The sequence below is a fragment of the Aptenodytes forsteri genome, unplaced genomic scaffold (genome assembly GCF_000699145.1).
Source record: "Aptenodytes forsteri isolate BGI_AS27 unplaced genomic scaffold, ASM69914v1 Scaffold258, whole genome shotgun sequence".
Classification (NCBI taxonomy): Eukaryota; Metazoa; Chordata; class Aves; order Sphenisciformes; family Spheniscidae; genus Aptenodytes; species Aptenodytes forsteri.
Window position 1 is genome coordinate 123,465 of NW_008795250.1, and position 23,168 is coordinate 146,632.

The 23,168-nt window shown below is 36.7% G+C and overlaps 1 protein-coding gene across 1 annotated transcript; it reads right to left on the minus strand.

Annotated features, from left to right (window-relative positions):
- Positions 1 to 207: 207 nt before the first annotated feature.
- Positions 208 to 23,036, minus strand: NRG4 (neuregulin 4). Its single transcript, XM_009278828.2, has 6 exons — positions 22,921 to 23,036; positions 17,426 to 17,491; positions 13,235 to 13,328; positions 5,916 to 6,065; positions 937 to 1,016; positions 208 to 841 (listed from the first exon to the last, which is right to left on the minus strand). The coding sequence occupies exons 2-6, from the start codon at positions 17,433 to 17,435 to the stop codon at positions 825 to 827; spliced, it is 351 nt and encodes a 116-aa protein (XP_009277103.1). The 5' UTR covers positions 17,436 to 17,491; positions 22,921 to 23,036; the 3' UTR covers positions 208 to 824.
- Positions 23,037 to 23,168: the final 132 nt, after the last annotated feature.

The window sequence follows — 23,168 nt, forward strand, 5'->3', positions numbered from 1 at the left end:
AGAAGGCAGCAAGACAAAAATAAAACCATTGAGGAAGGTGTCTTGCTTAATATTAGGGACGTATACCAAACAAAGGGTAAATACTCTGCCTAGTAAACTTCTTTTAACCATTACCAATCTCTTTTCTTAATATTTTCTTTTAATTTGAATTAAAATCTTGTGCCAGGAAGCTGGCCAATACACTAGCAGTGGTACCTCATCCTCATGTTGTCTTACTATTAAAAAAAAAAACCAAACCAGTATTAGCTGGAGAAAGGTACTTTTTTTTTCCCCTACATCTGGTAAGCGTATCTGAAACAAGCCAAATTCTGGACATGTATCACAGGTATAAATTTTGAAACTATTGAATCAAGACAGTCCTCAACTCCTCTGGGGCAATCCTGTGAAAAAGGACAATCCTATCAAAAATTCATAGTATTACCTCATGCTAAAAACCCCTATGATTATCTCATATTCTCTGTGCAGTGAAAAAAAGATTATTTCCTATTTCCCATGCAGTAAAAACCAAAATTATCTCATGCTTCTACCTGTGCATTATTGAAAACAGTATCTTGTCATGAAAAATCTCACAAAATTCAATGATAAATTGTAGTGATTATAGTGATTTCTGTATAATTTGATACACCTTTAAAAATACATAGAAACTCTAATAAGTGCAACTATTTCTCTTTGTCTTAGTTACAGTCTTCTCCAAGACATAAGTAAGCCTCCTATTTCAGTCTACTTTCTTCTCTCATCTTGCTTACCGCATCATCCTCTACAACTACTGTATTCTTAGGGTTGCTCTGCATGTTGTTTTCCCACCATTCTTCCACTCTAATGCTTTACTCTGTTATTATTTCTGAAAAAGAAACAAAACACATGCCTTCAATGAAAAAAAACTTCCTCCCCTGCCTTCCTTATGGAGTCAAATCATTTAACTTTAAATGTACTCACTGTTGCAGCCATTGCTGCTTGTAGTCTCAACCAGGTTGGCACCACACTCTGAAGTACTCGTCCTTGGAACGGAAGCTTTCCTGACCAGCAGAAACAAAAAAGAGACAACAGGGAGAAAAAAAACCCACACAGAGTGAAAAAAGTTATCAGAGAAGAGACAAAGTAACTGAATGATGCTTCCACTGAAAGAAGTTACATGGATCTTCTGCAATTACTTTCTAATTAATACTCAACATTTTTGAGAAGCGTGTATTTGAGGGAGAAGAACAAAGATCAGAGGCAGAAACAGCACTCAGAACTACATGGCTTTTCTCCTGAAGTTAATGTTCCTGTTTGTCTGATTTCTCAGGTCTTTATTTAAGCAATTAGTAGATACCACAAAATTATTTAATTTATCATTAACTCTCTTAACATTTGGAAGTGCAGTATCAATAATGTGGTATTTTCCACACTTTCTTGAGGAGAAACAGATCTCTTGCTGTCTCTTTCCCTTTCTTTTAATAGTAATTAGACATCTGCTCTCTTGAGAAGAGTCATGAGCTATTCTCCTTTCTGTCCAGTTTGTGTCCTGTGGTGATATAACTCCTCCACAAAGTCTGTTGTCTTGGACAGCTTAAATGGCTTTATTCCTAAACCCTGTTGTTTTGGCTGGCTGAGTTCCTGTTCATCAATATACACTTATCTTACAGGTAATTTGGCATTTCAACATGGACTTACAATAAAGCACAGAAATGAATTGCAGATTTATGTTACATTTTCACTAGGATTTTCTCTATTCCTCTAAGCTGTGTGTGTGGCACTCAGGCCTCTATCGTTTTTAAATAAAAGCTGGCTTATGTGGAATCTATACTAATCAGCTACCTTTCTTATTCTTCTTCCAGCAACCCTTGTACAATATGTTTCTGGAGAAAGAAGGCCAGATGGACCTGTACTGACAGGTGAATTGCTTGTAGCAAAATATGCCATTTGTTACCCCAGTAACAATGTAATAGCAAGGATTTTTGCACACTTTCCTGTTTTCCCCAGGTCAAAACAATAGGCTTTATCAGTACCATTTATCGGTGGGGGGTGTGTGTGTTTGTTTCAAGACAGAGAGCGGCTAGATCTGGATTTGCTCTACCTCCATACTCTCTGCTCTGCCAACAGGTTATGCAGCTCCTGGGCCTAAAGCTGCACAGAAGCCTACTCCAATCCGAGACATTTTTTCATTGTTAAATAGCAAATCACCCTTATAAAACCAGTTCTGATTTAATATATATATATGGATAAGTTTTACATTCACAGTGTAAATATTTTACTATCTTTGCTAAAATACAACTGTTGGCATGTTGTCGTATCTTCTAGTGAATCCCAACAGTTAGAAATAGCAACAGTTTTATGTGCTGAGCTTTTACAGGAATGTAGCAAACAGAACTGAGCAAGCTCTTTAAAGATCAGGATTCCCCCTTTGACAGAGAAGCAACGTTTATTGCCTATGAAACAACACATTCCTGGAGAAAACTTGGTAAAATAACAGGAAGCTAATGTACTGAATTGGTTTTCACATTAATTTTGGGTGTGGACAGTACTGTTCTTACAAATTCCTACAACATGATGTAAAATTGTTTTACAAGACTCATCTTTGAGGAGACATAAAAGCATAGTCTTGTCTTTGCTACAACATTCCTCATAATTTTTTCAGAAAGTAAATTAAAGCTACTCACTTTACTACCTAAAGAATTATATTCTATCAACCTTGAGACTCGCTACGATAGCTCTACGGTAGCCTTTCCTTCAGCAGGTTCCAGCAACAGTGGGAGGTTTAACCCTAGACTACTGTTTATCTTTTCCAGTTCTAAGCTGCTTTTTTTTCATCAGCAGTCCTTGACCACCTCTCCCTCTTCCCTCCCTCCGTTCTCTGCTGTTCCTTTCACTCAGACCTTCAGTTCCTTTCCTCTATCTTTATTTTGTTCTACTTTCCATCATTCTCACCCTCTAGCCATTTCAAATACTGTTTCTTCATTATCTTTGATTCTCTCTCCTCCTTCTATCATTCTCGCCCTCTAGCCATTTCAAATACTGTCTGTTTCTTCATTATCTTTGATTCTCTCTCCTCCTTCTCCTTGTACATTTGCTTTCCCAAAGCATACCATCTTGATGAAGCCTAGTACGTAATCAAATACAGCATGAAATCAGCTTAACAGCAGATTGTTGGCAGATTGGAGAAAAATAAATCCTCGGCTGATAAAAATGTGATGACTCAGCTAAATATAAAAGGAGAATTATTTCCCACTGTTCACCCAGAGCTTTTCCTATACAGCCCTTTTCTTTCATGGGTTACTTTCGCCATTACTTATGATTTGGTTTTATAAGTAGAGCAATGAAATCCTTTCTCTCCACCCTTGCATGCTGAATGGATTTGTTTGTAGGGAGCATTAAATGCACTCACACATGCCTGGTCCTGAAATCTGCCCTAAGCAGCCCGAGAGGAAGAAAACTTGGAAAGGAAGGGGGGTACAAGTGATGACAGGGACAAGAAAATAGAGCACTGATTTCCTAAATTCTGAAAGATTTGACATATAATTTTAGGGATTCAGTTTCTGTATCCTAAACTGCAATTAATATCTCCTCTTCTGTGTCCCTCCAGATTGCATTACTGTTTATACTAAAACCGCACTAGAATCCTCTGCTGAAAGAGCTACAGAAATGCTTACTAACACACAATATGGGGGAAAAAACTCTCTGCTTTCTGATTCTGGATCAAACATATTTGTCAATAAAGTGTAATAGTGGAAACTTGATAGCACAATGTTTCTCTTAACATTTTAAATTTCATATATCCTGTCAAGAGGACAAGTGAAGGATGACGCAAACTCTCAGCTAACCCTTACAAGCCCCAGTTCCACCCTCTTCCAGAATGTTATGATACAGGTGGTAGATCAAATCTTGGGAAAAAATATTAATGACAGCTGCTAGCAATAATCCTTGTTTATACAGCTGAAAAGAGGGGAGTAGGTTAAAGTATCCACTTGAGACTCCTCTAATATGTTGGTCACTTCAGTCAAGAGATAAGGACTTTTAGATGTAAAGTGTTTCCTTTATAGATGAGTTCTCTAGCAGAAGATGATTGTGCTACATCAGTCTCTGAAGTGTAAAGGTAAGACAAGACAATTTTTAGCCAGTTCTGTTCTTTTCTTTACACTGAAGAAGTTGATCATGATTTTATGAGATTTCCCAAGCTAGTCTGGTATGTAAGATAGGTTCAAGGGCAACTATGTTAAGACTGAGTTGCTGCCCTTGTTATTTTTCTAATAAAGAGGCCCTACTACTTGTTCTGCCAGTTAGGTAAAACTTGAGTAAAATGATTTCCTATGAAGAAATAGAGTAGTTGAGGTTCATCTTCCATCTGTCTAATAAAAGACTTGCACAGACCTGTCATTGCTGTTATTCTAAGCTTCTGTACTTTGCAATACAAGGCTCTTTGACCATAAAACTCAGTAGATCGTGTCTCCAGCCTTCCCTAATGTTACTGTATGCAAGAGGCAAGGGATCTTTTAACAGGTTACTCTGAATTCTCTGCTCTCTGAAGACTTTTTTTCTCTTCTCAGAGACAAGCTTTACTTCTAAAGAAATACTCTCCGTACCTCTATGAGACTTGAATGAATTTTTCTTTAGTTAGTTAAAGCTGTATTCTATTCTAATAACTTTATAGTAATCTGCAAATGTTCTTTAGCGAACAACTGCTGTGGCGTCCCACTGCTAAGACAGGATTAATTTAACTAAAATGGCTAAGGTGGGGGGTATCCTCTACAACAAGGGTTTTTTTTTTTTATACAAACTCTGTTTTATCAAATGCTTTCTATCTCTTCTAAATACGTTCAGCTATGGGAAAAACTGGCATTCAATGGGTTTCCATGACAGCAGCTGAGGCAAAACTAGACCAGCTATTCCAAAGGTCGCTCATTGAAAGACACTGATCAGAGAGGTTGATTTGGCAATGTGATTATGGGAGAGCAAAGAACAGAATTGCAAGAACATTAGGTTATCGTAACCAAGGAGAAATGCAGCATAGGAGTAATAGGAAGAGGCTGCAAGTCTGTGATGGCTAAGAATTACAGGGGCCTAGTAACTTGCCTCATAAGGGCATAAATACGTATTAGCAGTATATGACAAAATGAGCTCTTAGAAAAAGTGCTGCACTCTAAAAACAAGAGGGGACATAGGTTGACTTGCGTACATAAATGCAGGGAGTAAGTTTGGTTTTGGTATAACTGTACTGATATACTGTACTGATATATGTACAGCATCAAATAGTTGACTTAATCCCAGTAACTGCTTATGTGTTTTCATTCGAAGTCCTAACATGCCTAAAACGCTACTAAAACCAAACCTGCGGCACTTGCTGTCTAGCACTGACTTTTTCATGCTACTCAAACATGGATCATCCTGGATAAATGAGTTAGCCCTCTGATTTGCTCTAGATGTTAGTTAGTTAATAAACATCTACCTGGGATTATTCTTGAATTTGATTCTTTCCTTAGTTTTCCTTTTTAAACCAGGAGCTGTAAAGGAATTGGGAGCTAATGGCACCAGTTGGTTTGGCTGCCAATTCAATGCAGTGGAACAGTTTCTGATCCCTAGCACTTTGGTAATTTGCTTCTGCTTCTCAATCTTTGGACAACATAAGGGTTGACTAATGTTTTAAAATGTTAGCACTAACTCTAGGTAGACTGTAAAATCTCTCAGAAATGGGTGTACTACATGTATTTTTTACAAAGCAACTATAAGTAATAGCTTATAAAAGACATTGAGAAAACTACATGCCAGTAAGTAAAATATTACAAGCAACAAGTTGAGACATCCACATTAATTATGCTGAATAACCATACAAACCTTATGGATAATTCATCACATACTTTTACATTCAAATAATTAGTACATGATTACCCGAAGAAATTTCTACTTGATTAAATAGCTTCAGCACTCTGAAGCACTTTTACCTGCAAAGGAAGTAGAATGCTCCAATTACAAGAACTCCTAGAAGAAGAAGTGAAGCCAAGAAAGCTGCAAACAGGTCACCTTTTGTTTGGGACTTGATGCTAGGCAGCAAAACTTCCTCACAACGGGCTCCTGTGTAATTCTCAATACACCTGGGAAACCAAGTTTTATTTGGATTAGATGGTGACTTGTCATCTAATATGAAAAGCACAAAGGCTTCTTTTGGTCTTAAGTGGGGAGAGAACTTGTTATGGCATAAATCAAGGTTTATATTTGCTTTACAGCAAGTTTTCTTACGGAATTTCCGCTCACCTCATATTTCTGGAACAAAGGGAATTGGGCATGTTGGGCATCAAGTTTATATTCTGATCCATACTGCTTTTATATATTAAACCATATCTTTCTTAATACGGTCATTGGATTAACAATATACTTCACAATGGTGTACTTTGCAGTTAAATCTGCCTCCCCCACTGGCAGATTTAACTAATTAAATCCACCTCTTTAGTGTTAACTGTGTCATCCCACTGGTTCTCACACAGTAGTCATGCTTTCTTTTCCCCCTTTCATGTAACTTTCTAGCTCTCTTTGTTGAAGAGCTAGTACTGTCAGCTGAATAGATCAAGGAAATGGGAATTCATTGAGACACAGTACACCTTAAATTGCAAAAGCAGTTTATGCAGTGTAATAATTCACGCCAGAACGTGTTACATGCTTGGTGAATGACCCTCTCTTGGAGAGACCTAGCTAAAAGTCTTCTCTACTATGCTTATTTTATGTATTCAGCTTCTGAAAACTTCTTCTGAAGAAGGGATTAAAATGAATATGGTATTTTACCATAGTAAAATGGTATGATATTTTATTAAAAATAAATAAAATGAATGGCTTAGTAATTCATATTGAGTCAAAGAAGCTAAACTAATATTAATTTGTCTTATATTTTGCACTTATCCTGCTAAGTTTTCTTAAGGAATTTATGGCATTACAGAAAACGGAAAGCACTTCATTCAATAACTACATCCTGCATGTATCTTTTATGTATGTAAATTTGCTTCTCTCTATTTGTATTACTAAAGATCTTGCTCCTTCTTGCTATTTCTAGCACTGAAGTCATAATAATCTGTGACATAAGCAATTTCAGGCTCCAGCTGAGAAAAATGGGCTGAACTCCGTAACATACTTGAAATTCTCAACTGCCATTGGCAGCTGCAAGGTATAATTTCAGATGAGGGATAAGAAGGCGGAGTGGGGAAGAACGGCCAAGAAAGAAAGATATCCAGCATATCTAAATAAGACGAATGGATCACTGTGAGCATACCGCCATGCATGCTTGATGTGACTCCCAGCACTGCTTTCTGTAGATTGTGGATTGTAGTTTTCAGTACTACTGGTCTAAACTATTGCACAAAGAATTACTACCGTTTCTTTTAATTCTTTGCCTTTGGAAATAAAATGGAAGATTTAGACACTAGAAAAAAAGATTCAATTATCATCATATATTAAAGCTGTGCAACTGATCAAACAACCACCGTTTACTAAGGACAGTGTGAGACTTTTCAAAGTTACTATGTTTGACTGCTGGGAGAAGGAAGGGTAGCCAGTCTGCTCTGATTGCTTGAGATAATGTTCCAGATATTTACTGTAAGTATAGTGGCATTTCAGTGGCCTATTTCTGAAATACTGTAGAATACTTTAAGAACAGAAGTGTAGTTTGAGTGGGGCATTGTTCTCTAGCAAGTGGGAGAGAAATGCTTTGGAGAGCTGAATAGAATAACAGGGATAGAAAATGGAATATAAAATTCATAGAAGTATTCTTGAATACCAATGAAAACTGGAGAATAATGCAAGGCTAAAATCATACAGGAAAAAAAATAAATAGGTTTTGGCATCAAACTAAGGCTCATGGAAAAGTTCTAGAGAATGAGTGTAAAGGGAGTAAGTCAGTAGCCTAGAGAGAAAAATGAAGCAGGAGGAAGAGAAGACTCCTTCTATCTGAAGAGAGTTGCATATAGGATTAGGTAAAAGGCTAGGGTTAGAGAATGTTGTGATGTAGAAAATACTGTCATATAAGCTGAAAATGATGGAGATTTTCATAGAAACAGGAAAATTGAGATGAGGTATCTTTTGGTTACATTTAAATAAACAAAATTACAGCTAATGTGACCTTACCAACAGGCACTGCTACAGTTAGGGCATTTCTGAAAATCCAAATGTTCAAATATTGGCTTGCGCAAGCTTTTATGAAGTCATCAGTGCTGCTGTACAAACAGGTGAAGGACGATGTTAAATATAGAAGCAACTGATGCTTTAAGACAACCAAGAGAGGGAAAGGTTTCTACTGTAAGTCCTTTCCTAAAATTGGTGGGAAAGAAGCTAAGCAGACTTCAATAACTAGCAGTGGAACTCACTCAGAAGATCTGCTTATCGTGTTGCATTAGCAGAGCTCTAATAATTTCAGTGGAGTTACATACACAGTGACTGCAAGCAAAACAGAAAAGTAGTCTTTAACAAGCATCTGGGCTATGATGGTATCTATATAGTGTCTCCTAGAGGTAGTCAGTCTTACTATACACAGCCTTAAAAGTCAGTAGCAACTCATAGTTTATGTTGCTTGTAATGGATGCCTACAAGTAGAGCACAGGTTAAGCATGACACACTTGCAGTTGTTAATATGGCAGGCAACTGTGCTTCTGCTCTTGAATGAACGAGAAGCCTACTCCTAGGCTATACTAAGAGGGAGTTACACTAATTAAGTCTGGGGGGTCACTAGGCCAGGTATTGCTGTTGCACATCACCTGCATGCTGTTTAGCCTGCTGTTTCAGCACGTGCTGACTGTTGGCTTTAAATGGTCCTGCTATGTAGCATTCCAAAGTTGATTTTTAAAATGGAAAAAAAGGTCTTTCTTCCTCTAAGAAATCAGAATTTCCAACTCAACCAGAGTTGAAAGACAACAGCCTTCAAATGTTTGAGAAAAAGCTGTGAGACTAGAAACTCCCATTTTCAGATAGTGTCCAGATTTCTGCTTTCCTAGATGCCTGCACATGCATGCACACACGCCCACACCTCTTGTCAGATGAGATGAGCCAGCCTTAACTGTTGTATACAAACTTACTATAGGAGCTGTGCTGGAGACAAAACGCTAACATAATATATATGTAAAGAAACCCACAGAATCTTTCACCATAGGATATTAATCAAAACTACCCATATCAGCATCAATACAAGGTGGAAGGAAATAGACTGCATTGGATAAGATGTCAGGAGATGACCCGCGGATCTGTAATTATATTGATCCTTTACAATCTGATCAGTAACTAAAATATAAGTGTAACAGCCCACCAATAACACAAGGCATTACTGCTATCTCATTTGCAGATGCAGATCACGAGACAGTGCAAGTGGTCCACTGCCTGTCTGATTCAGGTAAGAAGGTAAGGTTTCTTTCTCTTCCAGACTCTAAGGTGGGTGTCATAAGCAAGTAACTGACAGAATTTAAAAATGGAAGTAGGATTTGAGTCAAACATGCACACAGACCCCCATTGCTTAGTATTATACTATGAGAGTCTTGACTTTAGTTTTCCTTTAGTCTTCCTTTATCTGGATGCTTCTTGGTATAAAAATCACTTCCATGTAAATACAAAGCTCTAAGCAGAAAAAGACAGCTGAAAAATTATCTGCTTGCCAATGCAATTCAGATTACATGGCTGAGAGCTTCAAAATCACCATAATCTTTAGTCTGCAGGCTCCTAAAAGTTGTCCTAATCCATACACTATAAGGGTGTCTAGTAAAGTATGAAAAAGAATTTAAAGCCAAAGTGAATAAGCAATGGCAAAGTTAGTTGGAAGCCCTAAGCAGCTTTTTAAAAAGTTTTGTGTTCAGAGGAGTTTCAAAACTTACTGTGAAGCTGTATTCATATACATAGAGAGTAAAATAAAACTCACGCTACTACTGGAGAGAAGTTGAAAGAATGGGTTATTTTCCCCTGGAGCTCCCTTAGCTATGTGTTTATATGGCAAGCTTTACCATATCTGGCAATGATCTGGCATTCTGATCACTAATACTTTTCAAACAAATAAAATATAAAATGAAACATTATCTTATGTCCCATTAAAAATAAATCTTAATTAATGACTTTTTTTTTTTTGCTATACTTTTGGTGTGTATTCTAACTTTTATTCCTACTTTTCAAGCTAAAAGCAGAATTGAAAAATACTAATTGGACACTGTGTTTTCAGAAGAGCCTGGGGTATGTGAAAGTATAGTTTTGGAGGCAGAGAAAGAAGAAAAGCCCAGATGAGTGGGAAGCCCTCCACTGGCAACTTGCAGTGTGTATATTCTGAAGGCTTACGGCACAGTAAGTGTATCACTTGTGGGGACATTTGAAAAAGAGAATGAAGGACCCATCTCAGAGAAAGAGCCAGGCAAGGATGGGGTATACAGAAAGTGATAGAAGGAATTTGCATGGGATTTACTGGATTAGTATAGGAAAGGTGGAGGAGGGATTGGATGAGGGTAGAAGCAAATGAAGGGGAAAGGAGATATCCTTTAACCATGAACAAGAATTTCAGGCAGGAGATTTCTAAGGTCTACCTCCGTCCTTTGCAGTACTTAGCCTGAACGCACTGCCCTCTGCAGAATATGATCCCTTCCTCAAAAGGAGAGCATTCACTATTAATTTGTGAGTACTGCCCTCAGAAGCAGAGGATCTGCGTTAGTGTGGTCTTACACTATCTGTATTTTGTCTGAAATACAGAAAGGCGGCTCTCAGAAATCTGCCACACGTAAGACAACGGAAATACCAGAGCTTCCCCTCAGACAACAAAATCTTAATTCTGCACTGCGTTAATTAATGATTATGGGACAGCTGCACATCAGGTGCTGAGGCAGCTTTCAGCCTCATGTTTTATGATACACCTGAGGCAGACGCTTTTCCATCCTTCTCCATTCTGCTGCATGTTTGTTTAGTACATTTGAGCATTCCTGGGTTTGAAGCTCATCTTGTTTGTGGTGACAGGTGCGCCTTTGGCTGCCGAGAACATTAACTCATTGTTAGGAAAGGAATGAGGGAAGATGGCAGCTGAGCAACTTCATGTTTTAACACACATCAGCTGTATTTAAAATCTGCTAATGTTGCACAGTAGAGGGGGGTCAACTAATGTTTTGTTTCTATTAAATCTCTACCTTGCATATATATCCATTTCTGAATGGTAAAAATAACTGAAATTCCAAAAGTAAACAGTGCCTCTTAATTTGTTAGCATGCTACAAAATACGTATTTCTAAAGAATGATGCAATTTTCCTAGTTACATTGTGAAATTACTTCCAGTGATGTTGCATCAGGTAATCTGGACTAACTATGTTTAGCACAACACATTTGTGTAAATAAGTAGCATGTCAAGGCGAATGTGTTTTAAGGTATTTTTACAGTTTGTTAGTCTGTTCTTGCTCCATTTCCCCCTTTTCATCAATGCTGTACTAACGATCATTCCGTCTTTGACTCTAAAACTGATTCAATTTTTCTGTTGGTGGGAGATGATCGTTTGAGAACACTTGGAAGCTTTAGGTGGGATTTGGCAGAAACCTGCACCAAAGAAACTTTGCGCAACTGTGTGATGATGCCAGTCTTGAAGTTCCAAAGCACCGAATATTTTTCTGAATTCTGCAGAAGAGTGATGCATTTATTCTGTTGTTTCTATTCACATCACTGCTGATTACTAAGATATCTGTGTGTAAACAAAACCTTTCTCATCTATAATTAGCCTTCTCTGACTGATTAAGGAACATGCTTAGAATGAGGACACGCTTAAATAGAATGCTTCTATTTAAACCCATATATCTTCATAATCAACCACTAGATACAGAAGAAAAATACTTGATAATTTAAATGCAGTAAGATTGCCTGAGTGTAACAGAAATGCTCTTAAGATGTTACTTTTCTGCTTCAGCAGATTATAAAATCCTCTAGTACCTGAATTACAAATGAATTCATTTGGAGCCCTTTTAAAGTGGAAATTATCTATGCTGACTAACTTGTGCTCCTGAAGAATGAATTGTTCTGAGTATTTGTTACTTCATATTTACAGTTATTGCATCAAATACCCCTTCCTCATTACAGAGTCTAGCAATAGTTGAGAGGGTGCTTTGAAATTGGGTAACTGATGCTGTCTAGTCTCAGCATTCTTTTTTCATTTAAGTATTTTAATATCAATAATATGGGATTCCTTCTAGAAAAAAACAACGCATATTTCAACATTTTCAACTACACTTTTTGTGTGTGTGTAGTATTCATTTTACATTGCATAAGCTTGCAAGGTTTAGCAGTTAGAATAAATCATCATCATACAGCACTTCCAAGCCTTATCCTCACTTCTGGATCTGATTCATTGGATGACATTGGACAATACGCTTAATGACAGTGATATGCTGTGTATATTTTTCAATGAGCATTTACCACAAAACTTCCTCTTCTGTCCTCATCCACGAGATGAGTTTACATGCTTGAGTTTAAATGTTTAAATTGAGTTGTCCCAAACAAAAGAAAGAAATACTTTAATTAGGCATCTAAATGAGAAAATAAAAGGATAGGGCTGTATTTATGCAGGAAATGTATCCACGTGCAAAAATAGGAAGTGCTTCTTTTCCAGTGTGCTACACGGGCTTCAAAAAGAAGAATGGTCCCATAAACAAATGGTGTAAGAAGTATCTATATTTGCTGCCTTGATGTTTCTTTATCAAGTGGTCTTTGGCTGTCACTGTAAAGCTGCCCTTTGAGTATTTCAGTGAGATTCAGAGAACATAGTAAGTCTTGAATTATGTTCTTTTTTTCCCCTTAAAAGATTATATTCCTTTTTGCGCCTCTTCATTTTGTTCAGGTCAGACCATTTTATGTTATAAGATTTTTTGCAATACGATTCATCTGGAAGAAAAACTGGGAATGTACTTTGCCTTTCTGAATGCCTCTCCTACAGTCTATACTCCATGAGGCAAAGGGTATTTTGTTCCTTTCTGTATTGTAATGAGGAGAGGAAATATGGCTCTAAATATAGATATCATCCTGAATGCACATGTAACTGAGTATTGTTGCACCTGTCAAACAAGTATACACCAAGTATACACATTTATTTTTCTCATATTGTCATGTCTCTGCAGGATAGATAAGTAATCTGAGCATGAATTACTGAATTTGGAACAGCCATAGGTAATAGGTATTTTCTTTTATAAAACATTTTAACGGTAATTTCTTAAAGAAGCAAAATGGAGAAATAGTTTTAGACAGCTACTGTCCAATACTTAAACACACAAGCTTTAGTTTCACTGACCTGCAGAATGGACTGGATACAGTAGGAATCATATAACAAATCCCTCCATTTAGACAAAAAGATCCATAACTGGTGCCACAGAGTTCTTCATGATCTTAAAAATAAGACCAAAACAAACACAGAGAAAAATAGAGACTTCTGTATTTTTATCAATAAAAGGAGATCTTAATTATACTTTTGGGGACTGTGGGTGGCTTCCTTAAAAAAACCAAAACCAAACCAAACCAAAAAAACCCCCACCAAAACAAACCACCACACACAAACAAAACCACCCTATGAACAAATAAGGTTATCAGTCTTGCCTTCCAGGCCAGCAACAGATAGCACTATCTATCTTGCAGAATTGTTTCATGTAACAATATGCAAAAAGATCACAAATTTATCACCACATCAGATGTAAAGCACCTAAATTATATGAATAAATGCAAGATTTCTCTTGCAGCGAGAGAAACTTTTGAGTTCTCCGTTACTTCACTTGCCTTTCATGACCACAAACGGTACTGCGTACAGCGATTCACAGGACGACCTGTATGAAGTCTGGTTTGTCCTGTTCCAGTGGCGCAAACTATCTTTAGCTTAACTAGCTTCTGTGAGAGAACCGGAGTCAGTACAGATAAACCGAGAATAGTCTCAGGTGTGGACCAGGACATTCTGAGACTGCTTCAAGCTGTATTAGGAGCTGAATCATAGCGCAGTTGGATACCACCAGGTTTTCCCACCCCAATTTTTAACAACCAATGGAGGAGCTAGCCTATGAAGTGTCACTTATGTAGAAGACTGCCTGGTACAATGTAATTTTCACAGATCTCAAAAAGGCTTTTTTCTAACTCAATAGGCTTCTTATATGAATTGTTAGTGTTTTAAACACAATTAGGCATTCTAATAAAACCCAAAATAGAGGATACTAATGTTGGCACTCGTAGCAGCAGTTGTCCATTTTATGCTTAGATAGAATATCATTTCACTGTACCATTTCACTCTTTTTGAAAGCAGTCTAAATTTGGAAGTTGGACTGCATATATTTATGATACATTTAATGCATCAGTAACTCATTTTATATATATTTCTTCAATCTTATGAAACCACAATATCTCAATCAAAAGAAAAATACAGCAATCTTCTGACATCACAAGCGTGAGAATCATGTGTTACCTCACACTTTAGGTGGTGTTTGCTGTTATTTCTCCCAGTTCTGAAAATAAGAATTCTGCTGTCTCGCTATTTATGTATAGAAGACGTTCTATACAAAATATAGTGTTGTTTAAGAGGAATCAGGATTTCAATTTTCTTATTTGTCCTTCAGGAAAAAGAGTTAGGGTTCCCCTTTATTCCTGCAGAAAAAAGTGAGGAAGTGTGGCCGTAAGACATTCTACCCTAGAGGGACCTTCTACAGCTTTGCGTATAAAATATACCTGACTTTTCTAAGAGTAGCAGGAAAGCTTAGCTACTTCTAACCCTGTGCAACAAGAACATCGTGCATCCTGCTATCCTCTAGACCATCTCTAGTAATTCCACTCTCCCATCTTTTCATACATGCTTCCATTTCTGATGGCATATTGACGTAGGAGTGTGAGTAAAGTCCTTATATTATTTTAAGACGAAGGCAGTTATACTGCAGAGCTCAACAGGAATTCAGTTTCATGTTATCAAAGTGCCAGCATCCAAATGGTAACTAGACCTTCGTGCATGTGTGCAGATATATTAGGGAGCTGGAGGAGGGGAGAGGTAAGGCTGGAAAGATTGTTCATATTTGATCTTGTTGCATTGGCTCAGGATGTGGCCTAACAGAAATGTGTGTTCTGCCCTACCTTGTTAGAAGTTAATTGCAAATTTATTTTAACTCTGAAGCTTTCTGTGCTTGTCTACTGGCAATTCGTTTACTGCAAGTTCACTATTAAAAGACTTTTAAAATTATTTTGCATGGGTAACGGTACAATTGCAATAGGAATAAAATGGTAACAGAAAAAAAGCAAGCAGGTTCTTAAACCAGAACTATGAATTATTTTAGTCTATTCAAACATAACAGTGGAACTTCTGTGACAGTGTAATTAAATTGAAGGCTACATCCTTCCTTAAATGAAGAGAGGATATTGAATACATGAACATTGTATCAGGATATCTACACAATTATAAGAATCAAGAGAGAAAAAGTAAAACTCTCAACTTTGACCTGCTCTCAACTCTATTAAGCATCTGAGGGAGTTAAGTGTTCTTGAAATTCCACCAGATGGAAAAGCGAGATGATGGAAGGTGGGCCCCACAGAAAAATCCCTTTAGACAGCTCGTGGAAAGCCTTCAAAGAAATTCTCATGAGAATTAATGAGAACTTGTTAATCTCCTTAAAATCCTGCCTTATGGTTCTATTTCTTTTCTTCATCTTTATGCAGAAATAGGCCTGTCTCACACTGGCATAGTGGTAGAGTACTGAAGAAAACGAAATGCCTCAAGTCATTCATGTCTCAGAACATTTGGGAGAATGATTCCCTCACTGTTACGGTGTGATCTGTGTATTAAGGACCAGCTCTGCAGTCCAAATAGACATTTCTGTTCTGGCAAAATACCTCAGGCACTCTGTCTTAGGCCTATTAGGGAAAAGTGAGAGAGGTGGAGAGAGAGAACAAAAAGTGCCTAGGAAGCCTTCAAAACCTTTTTGATTGTAATTACAGACAATGTCACTATAGGCTATTTCTTTCTAGAGCTAGACTTCTTTCCAGTGCTAAGCGAAAAATGGTAACCTTAATTTTACCAGTAATGAGATATTTGAAGAAACCTCTATGTCCATGTAGATCAGGTGCCCCATTTTCCATCCAATTGTGCTTTTCATTAATTCTATTTTGTGTATTAATACTTTGCAACTACTTATTGAAAGTACCAGAGTAATACAGTATAAAGTAGATGACAGAATTATGAAAGAGAATAAAAGAAAATTCAGGATGCTCTAATACAAAAAAAAAAAATCAATTACTGGTAGTAGTGGGTTTTGCTACAATACAAAAATATGTATTATTGTATTCCATACCCACTTTACTGAAATGCAGTAGTTCGGATCAAATTTGAAAGCTACAGCTCTGTATTTATAGACAGGAAAGTATGAAAGCAACAGTTTATCCCTTTAAATTTATAGTCAATGATGCAAAAGAGTATACTGGAGAATCAGAAGGGGTTCAGTACAAGCCAAAACCCAATTACATTAGCATCGGTGAATGTGTTATGATTTTTCATGAAGTAAGTCAATACATTATATTAACCTAAAAATGCAAATTGTATGCTTTGAAAGTCAAATGTATACTATATTCAGACTGCCATAATCAAGATGGAAAAGTTAACAAGTCAAGTGACGATGGGCAATTAAAAAAAAATACGAAAGATTTAGCTTTTCAATTAATACAACTGTAGAAACTCTATCAACATATGTTCTACATAACGTGTATATATATGTATTTTGATATATCCTTCTATGTGAGAGATTAAATAAAGAGAAGTAGGACACAAAAGTTACTTTTTTAAAAAGTCGGCTTTTGGTGGGAGGAGAAGTGAAGAGGAATGAAACAAGATTGTTCTTTCTAACGCTAGACTGTGAATACTTAAAACTGGCAGAGTTTTTTAATAGCAGCCTCTAAATACACTGACCCTCAGTTACTCTTTTTGAGGACATGCATGAAAACCTGTCCCTAAACTATCTTGTCTGTTTGCATTTAAACTTTTGTAACCTGACTGTCCTATCTATTAAAAAGAAAAACAAATAAAGGCTCGACACCACCTTAACCCCCAAAGAACCAAGCCAGCCTTGATAATCCACATGTTGACTCAGCTGTCTTGCCTAGTCCAGAGGCTAAAATACTACAGACTGTCTAATCCTGAAGTCTGCTAAAAGAAAAAAGGGAAGGGGGAGGAGTGGGAAATGTTGACAGAAGATAAAGGGGTTGATGCATGCTTCCTCACTTACAGGCAACTTTGGACTGTATGCTGATCAATAGAGAACTGTGACATATTAGGACTGATCAAAGGAAACATCTCCTTAAGAGAATTTGCACCACTGACTGGTGAACTCTAGTTTGCTGACTAGTAAGTGAAGACAGCCCTATGGAGCAGTTGTGACAATCCCAATGGCAGCTGTCAAGATCAATGCAATTTTAATGAATTCTAATTATGTATGTATACACATCCAAGTAAAGACTTGGAAGAAATTACCTGTTCGCATATTATTCCAACAACAATTTTTATTCTTGGTCAGAGGCTATTCTTCTAAAACAGCACCTAAAGACAAACATGTAAATTTAGCATGTCATTTTTAATCCCAGTAACTTTTTTCCCTGAAGAAATAGCTATTGGAATGCATCTTTCAGTGTCGCTGCTAAGACATTTGTTGTACTTTGACAGTAATATACTGTTATATTATATGCAAGTTCCATTAATTCACAGTTAATGGCAAACATTCAAGTCTGCTGTCAAGTTCAGTGAGCTCCTAAAGGCAGTACTACAGAGTAAAACCAAATTCACACTAAAGCATGTTTAAACAATGAATACTTTTTTCAAACTGCCATGCTTATTCAGAATTGTAATACCTGATGCTTTCAGCCAACCTAAATTACTGTTTCTGGCTAGCAAATTAAATTGACATTTGTACCTTGAAAGTCAGTGCATACAATTGAACCGGTCCTCAGACTGATAATCAGTCAGGTAAGATCCTGGTGGTGGAATTCTTGCATTTCACAACAAGAACTTCCCAATTTGTAATTTCTCATAGAGAATGTGTGTGTTTCACTTGAGTGTTTCTCATGTCTGGATGAATTCAGCAAGGTCAAGACTTGTACAATTATTTTTAAAATATGGAATAGAAACTCCTTGCCTGGACAGAAACCAATCTTCACTTGACATTGCTAAAAAGAAGCTTATTCTGTAGATGTGCCAACTCTATAAACATCTAACGTTGCTATATTCTGTTTTCTTGTAAGGTATAGTGAAGGTTTACCATACCAAATAGGTTACTGAACAAGCCTAACGTGATAGATCTTATTTTTTAATGTTTGCTCTTTTTTTCTTAATTATACTTTAAAGTGTACATAAAGTAAGTATTTAAGCAAACTGTCCTATATTGGAAGAAAGATATTTTCCCATTAAGTGATCAAATAAAATAAATTATCAACTTTACCAGAAATAATTGCCTGTACTTCAGCTTTTAGTAGTAGAAAGGCAACTTTCTGTAGAGGCCCGTTTCAAAAGGTATAATGCATTTGTACTTACTGTATAAGCAGACAGTTCTGTTTTTCATGGGACCTCAAATGGCTTCTCTAGCTCTTTAAGTGCCCTGTCCATACAAGAAAATCTGAAATGGCAGTTCCCTGTGACACTGCAAGGTCCCCACCCAAAGGCTGTCCTCTTGGGCTGCCTCACAGATACGCAACTTTGCTTACTTTGTGTACACAACCAAGTACAATTAACATAACATGTGGCACAAAGACAGAAACCCACATGATTCACTTCAGAACTAAAATCCTGTTTTTAAAAGACATAAATCATCCTGGAGATGGTTATTTTTAGCAGTCAAGGTCTGGATTCTATACATGCTGTTAAATAGGCTTCGAATTTACATATAGTGCAATGTGGGTGAGGTTACAACAAAGACAAACATGCGTACAGAGGCCAAGTACAGAGTAGGGTAACACCACGTTATGATCACAGAATCACTTGCATATTTTTCTAGGGTTACCAGTACTACAATTTATTGCTGAATTCAAAACATTCACATAATGTAGTATATATATAAATTGCATCATAAAAATATAATATGCAGCAGTCAAAAATCTGATTTAAATTTGTATTTTACTGGAGTAAGCAGTCCTTTTTAATTTACTTTCCTTTTTCTCAGAATGTGCCACAAAGTTGTATAATATCCAATAGCTCTCGTAACAGAAAATATAAATAGGATATATAACCTAAATTTCAGACTAGCCTCTTTTCCAGATTTAATTAGGATATGGGTCCTTGAACAGACAAAATAACTTGATTTTGCTACTGCAAAAAGGAGATCTCGCATCTCCTTTCCTTCATCTTATTGTCAGTATGCATCTCACTATCCTTCTGGTGCTGCTACTGGTATAAGTCAAACTTTTTCAGGAGATGCTTAAATCCAATGATCCAGCAGAAAATTCCTTAGAGGAAGCTGACAGTTTGCTACTGCATCAGTGTGTTAAATGGATGTGCTATGCACCTCATCAGCTGTTTGGACTAGGACTAATTGTTACATGTACTACAAACTGTTTATAAGCTGACTGCAGAGAACAAGACAGTTTGAAGGTGGCTATGGGACTACTAACTGTTTATTTGCAAACTTTGTTGCTTGCATATTCAAGGAAACAGGGTGGCGAAGGAAGGGGGTGAAAATACTTCCTAAACAATCCAAAAGGATGTATGTGTGTATGCATAATTCTATTCTTTAAGTTCTGATAACTATCACAATTTGGCTCTAAAGATCACTTTCAAAAGAGGTGTTGCTGACAGCATTCATAGTTGTGACTTTTTTTTAAAGACTGAAAAGTAAATCATTAGGTAGTCATGTATTTACATGTAAATGTTTTTCTCTTGGGTGTTTGTTGCACTCTGAACAGAAATTTAAGTATGTATCTGTGTCCTAAAAAGAATAAATTGGACTCTCTAATTAAAAAAGTAAGCTGATATATTGAAAATGAAATGCTATAGCAGAAATTGTTGCTAAACTCGATTCTAACTTGCTTACATCTATCTGTGCACTGAACCAGTACTAGAAACACAAGAGATCATTTGTGCATCTACCTAGCACTTTCCAAACTCAGTGTCTTCTTTTAAGACACAGCTATAGCCTATGCTTACAGAAACTAAGAATCCAATTCCACGAATGCTGAAATGTTTATCTTGCATGCATCTTGGGTGTTCATGAAAGATTACTTTGTGTATCAAGTTAGAGTATTTTAATCTGAAATTTAAAATATAGCCTATTTCACTCTGTGCCAGCTTGTTGAAAAAACTTCAGATCAGTTCTACCCTTTTCCCCACATCTTTGTCATCTAAACCGATGTTAATAATAACAATACATTCTTTGAAAGATTACAGTTTACACATTAAAGTTAGGTCACCTATGTATACTGATACATACTGATACTATTTCAGCCTCTTCAATTACTTGAAAGTCCTGGGTATCTTTATTTTCGTAGTCTGAATCCGTTAACAAGGGCTTCAGTTTAGGAAAGGATTTAAATCACATTTTTAGAGTTAACCATATCCTAAATCACTAAGTTAAAGCATGTTCAAGTACTTTGCTGAATGAAGCATGAACTCTATGCGTATGTGTGTGTCGCGCTGAACGCTGCAAATGTGATGGAAATATTGGGTTCCTATTCTGTAGCAGAGAAACCACAGATGGAAGTGAGCCATGCAAGAAAATTCATACACTCTCGTGCTTCTTGGGCACTAAAACACTAGGGGAAAGAATACGTTTTTTTCTTTTTTGAGAACTGCTATTGGATTTCTGGGCAAATTGAGCGCTCGGACACGAAACTGCAATGGGTTCAGCTCTTCAGCAAAAATATGTGCTGATATCTGGCCATACTGGAGGCTGGCTGGAACAAGTCTTCTGAACTCATTAGATTTGTCTTTAAATGAACCTGTGTGCTTTACTCCCCATATACTTAAAACAGAATCCTTATTGCCACTTATTTTTGTGTACTTTTAATGGCTAACTGTTCTAAGCATCCATGAGATGCAGTATCCCCAAAACATGGTAACTGGAAATCTTAATGAGCACAGGCAGATAAAAAGAAAGCACTGAATAATGATTTGGGTTTTGTTTTATCCAAACGTTCTTAAAATTAATCTCTATATAAACTCCCTCCCAAATTAAAGATCATTTCAGTCACATGGCTATTTCAAATATACATTGTTTGTTCATTTAGATTAAGTTGCACCTTAGAGCTGTCTTCAAGAATGGGATTTTACTGCATTATGTATTCTTTTTTAAAATCCAAAAGAGGTGAAATCTCATTCTGCCCCAATACTGAGCTCAAATATTTGTGTTGTGAAAACACTGAAGGGAAAAAATTTAAAAAATTGCACTATCTGCTTAGTAGGCTAATTAAACATAAATTTCCTTCTGAGATGTGTCCTTGATATCTATCAAGCAGTTAGTAGTCTGCACCTCTTATTTTCTCCAAGAGCCAGGAACTGTCCTGAAGTCTTGTTAACAGGAGTCTGTTTATTTTGTTATCTAGGTGATAACTTCTAATACCCTTACCATATGAAGCTCATAACTGATTTTAGCACAGAAAATCATCAGGCGTCAGAAAAAATCCACCAAACTGCCTGAAACAAATGGAGATCTCAATAAGGAAGAATTCAAGATGAGGTATTACAACAAATTTGTGTAAGGACAATGTGTTACTCAAATGTATACACTGAAAGTTTCTTTTAAGATGGGATAGCCACACTTAACAAAAGACAGAAGCGAAGACAGATGCCAAATAGCTCACAAGTCTCAACATGCTTGTGATTGACAGGTGAATTTTTTGAATACAGTTGTTCAAAATTCTTTCTATTGCAGTTTTCTGAAATGACAACAAATGACTGAGTCCTCTTGTCTTAGGAATGCCTACAGAAAAACTTTAGGTTTACATTTTGATTTTACCCACTCTAGTATGTCTAGGATTAATTATATACTAAAACAGCTAGTAAAACTGTTGTCATGAGGTTGAAATCACAATTTGAGACATTACAGTAAATTTAAGGGAAAACTTTCCATTCCTAAAATTTCCTAAGTAGTTTGCAACCAACTGCAAATTCCTATCTAAAACCCCAGTTCTACTGTATGAGATATTCCTACAGAAGCTGGCAAAGCTGCATTTCAGTTGAGGCTTCTGTCAAATGTATCTGCTTGTAGTCATACTACATATTTGTAATTTTGAGATAGAGATTCCAGTCTCAAGCTTCTGTGTGCTTATGTGTGTGTGGGGTTAATAAATTTTAGAAGACATTTGCATTAAAAAAAACACTATCAAGCTTGGAAAAAAAAACCCCACAACACTATTCTTTCATTCTGTGTGTTTACTGATTTCTTCTATGGCACTTTCGCTCCCAAGTTTCATCCCTAAACTCTCTAAGAAATCAACTGAAATGTAATACAACTTAAAGGTTCTCACTGAGTGATTAATTTTTATTCGTATCTCAGTGGTAGATATAGTGTCCATCAGAATGTCAGCTCTCAAATGTCAGTAATCTCAGATTCAAAAATCAGAACTCAAAAAATCCATATTACGAACTGGCATACAAGGAGACAGTTTAGCACATGGACATTTAATAAAATAGACCAGTATCACTTAAATAATTTTGAGATACTAAAAGATATCTGTCATAAGAGTTTAGATATTTACTTTTCCAAGGTAGTCATCAGGAAGCTAATGTAACTAGTCTTCATAATACTGATTTTGATTTTTTTTAAGCTAAACATCATCCAGACAGTAATAACCGATTGCTGCCAACGCCAGCTGCCACAGCAGCTCAGCATATGAGAGAACTGTTAAAACTTGAATTTCAATCTCTTTTTTTTTAAATTCTGTCCATTTAAAGCACGTTCTTAACCTTGGGGTTTTTTTTTTACTTCCTTTTTTTGCATTTAATTTTGTATTGAGTTAATTTGTTCTACTTAAACCACAGCTTACCACAGCAAATGGGTATTCTTAACTCTGCTGGTGTAATCTTTCTCAGACATGCACGGGACAATCTGCTGAATCAACGTAATCTCTAATCTGCATCGTGTAATCTTGCAGCTGCTCTCTCCGTAGGCAGTTATGTAATCCCGGTGTCTATAAAAGCAAAACAACACACACAAAGAAGAGGCAGAACTTTAAGAATAACGCTGTCAAAACCCCGCTGCGCCTCACGCGGCGGCCGCCCCGACAGACACCAC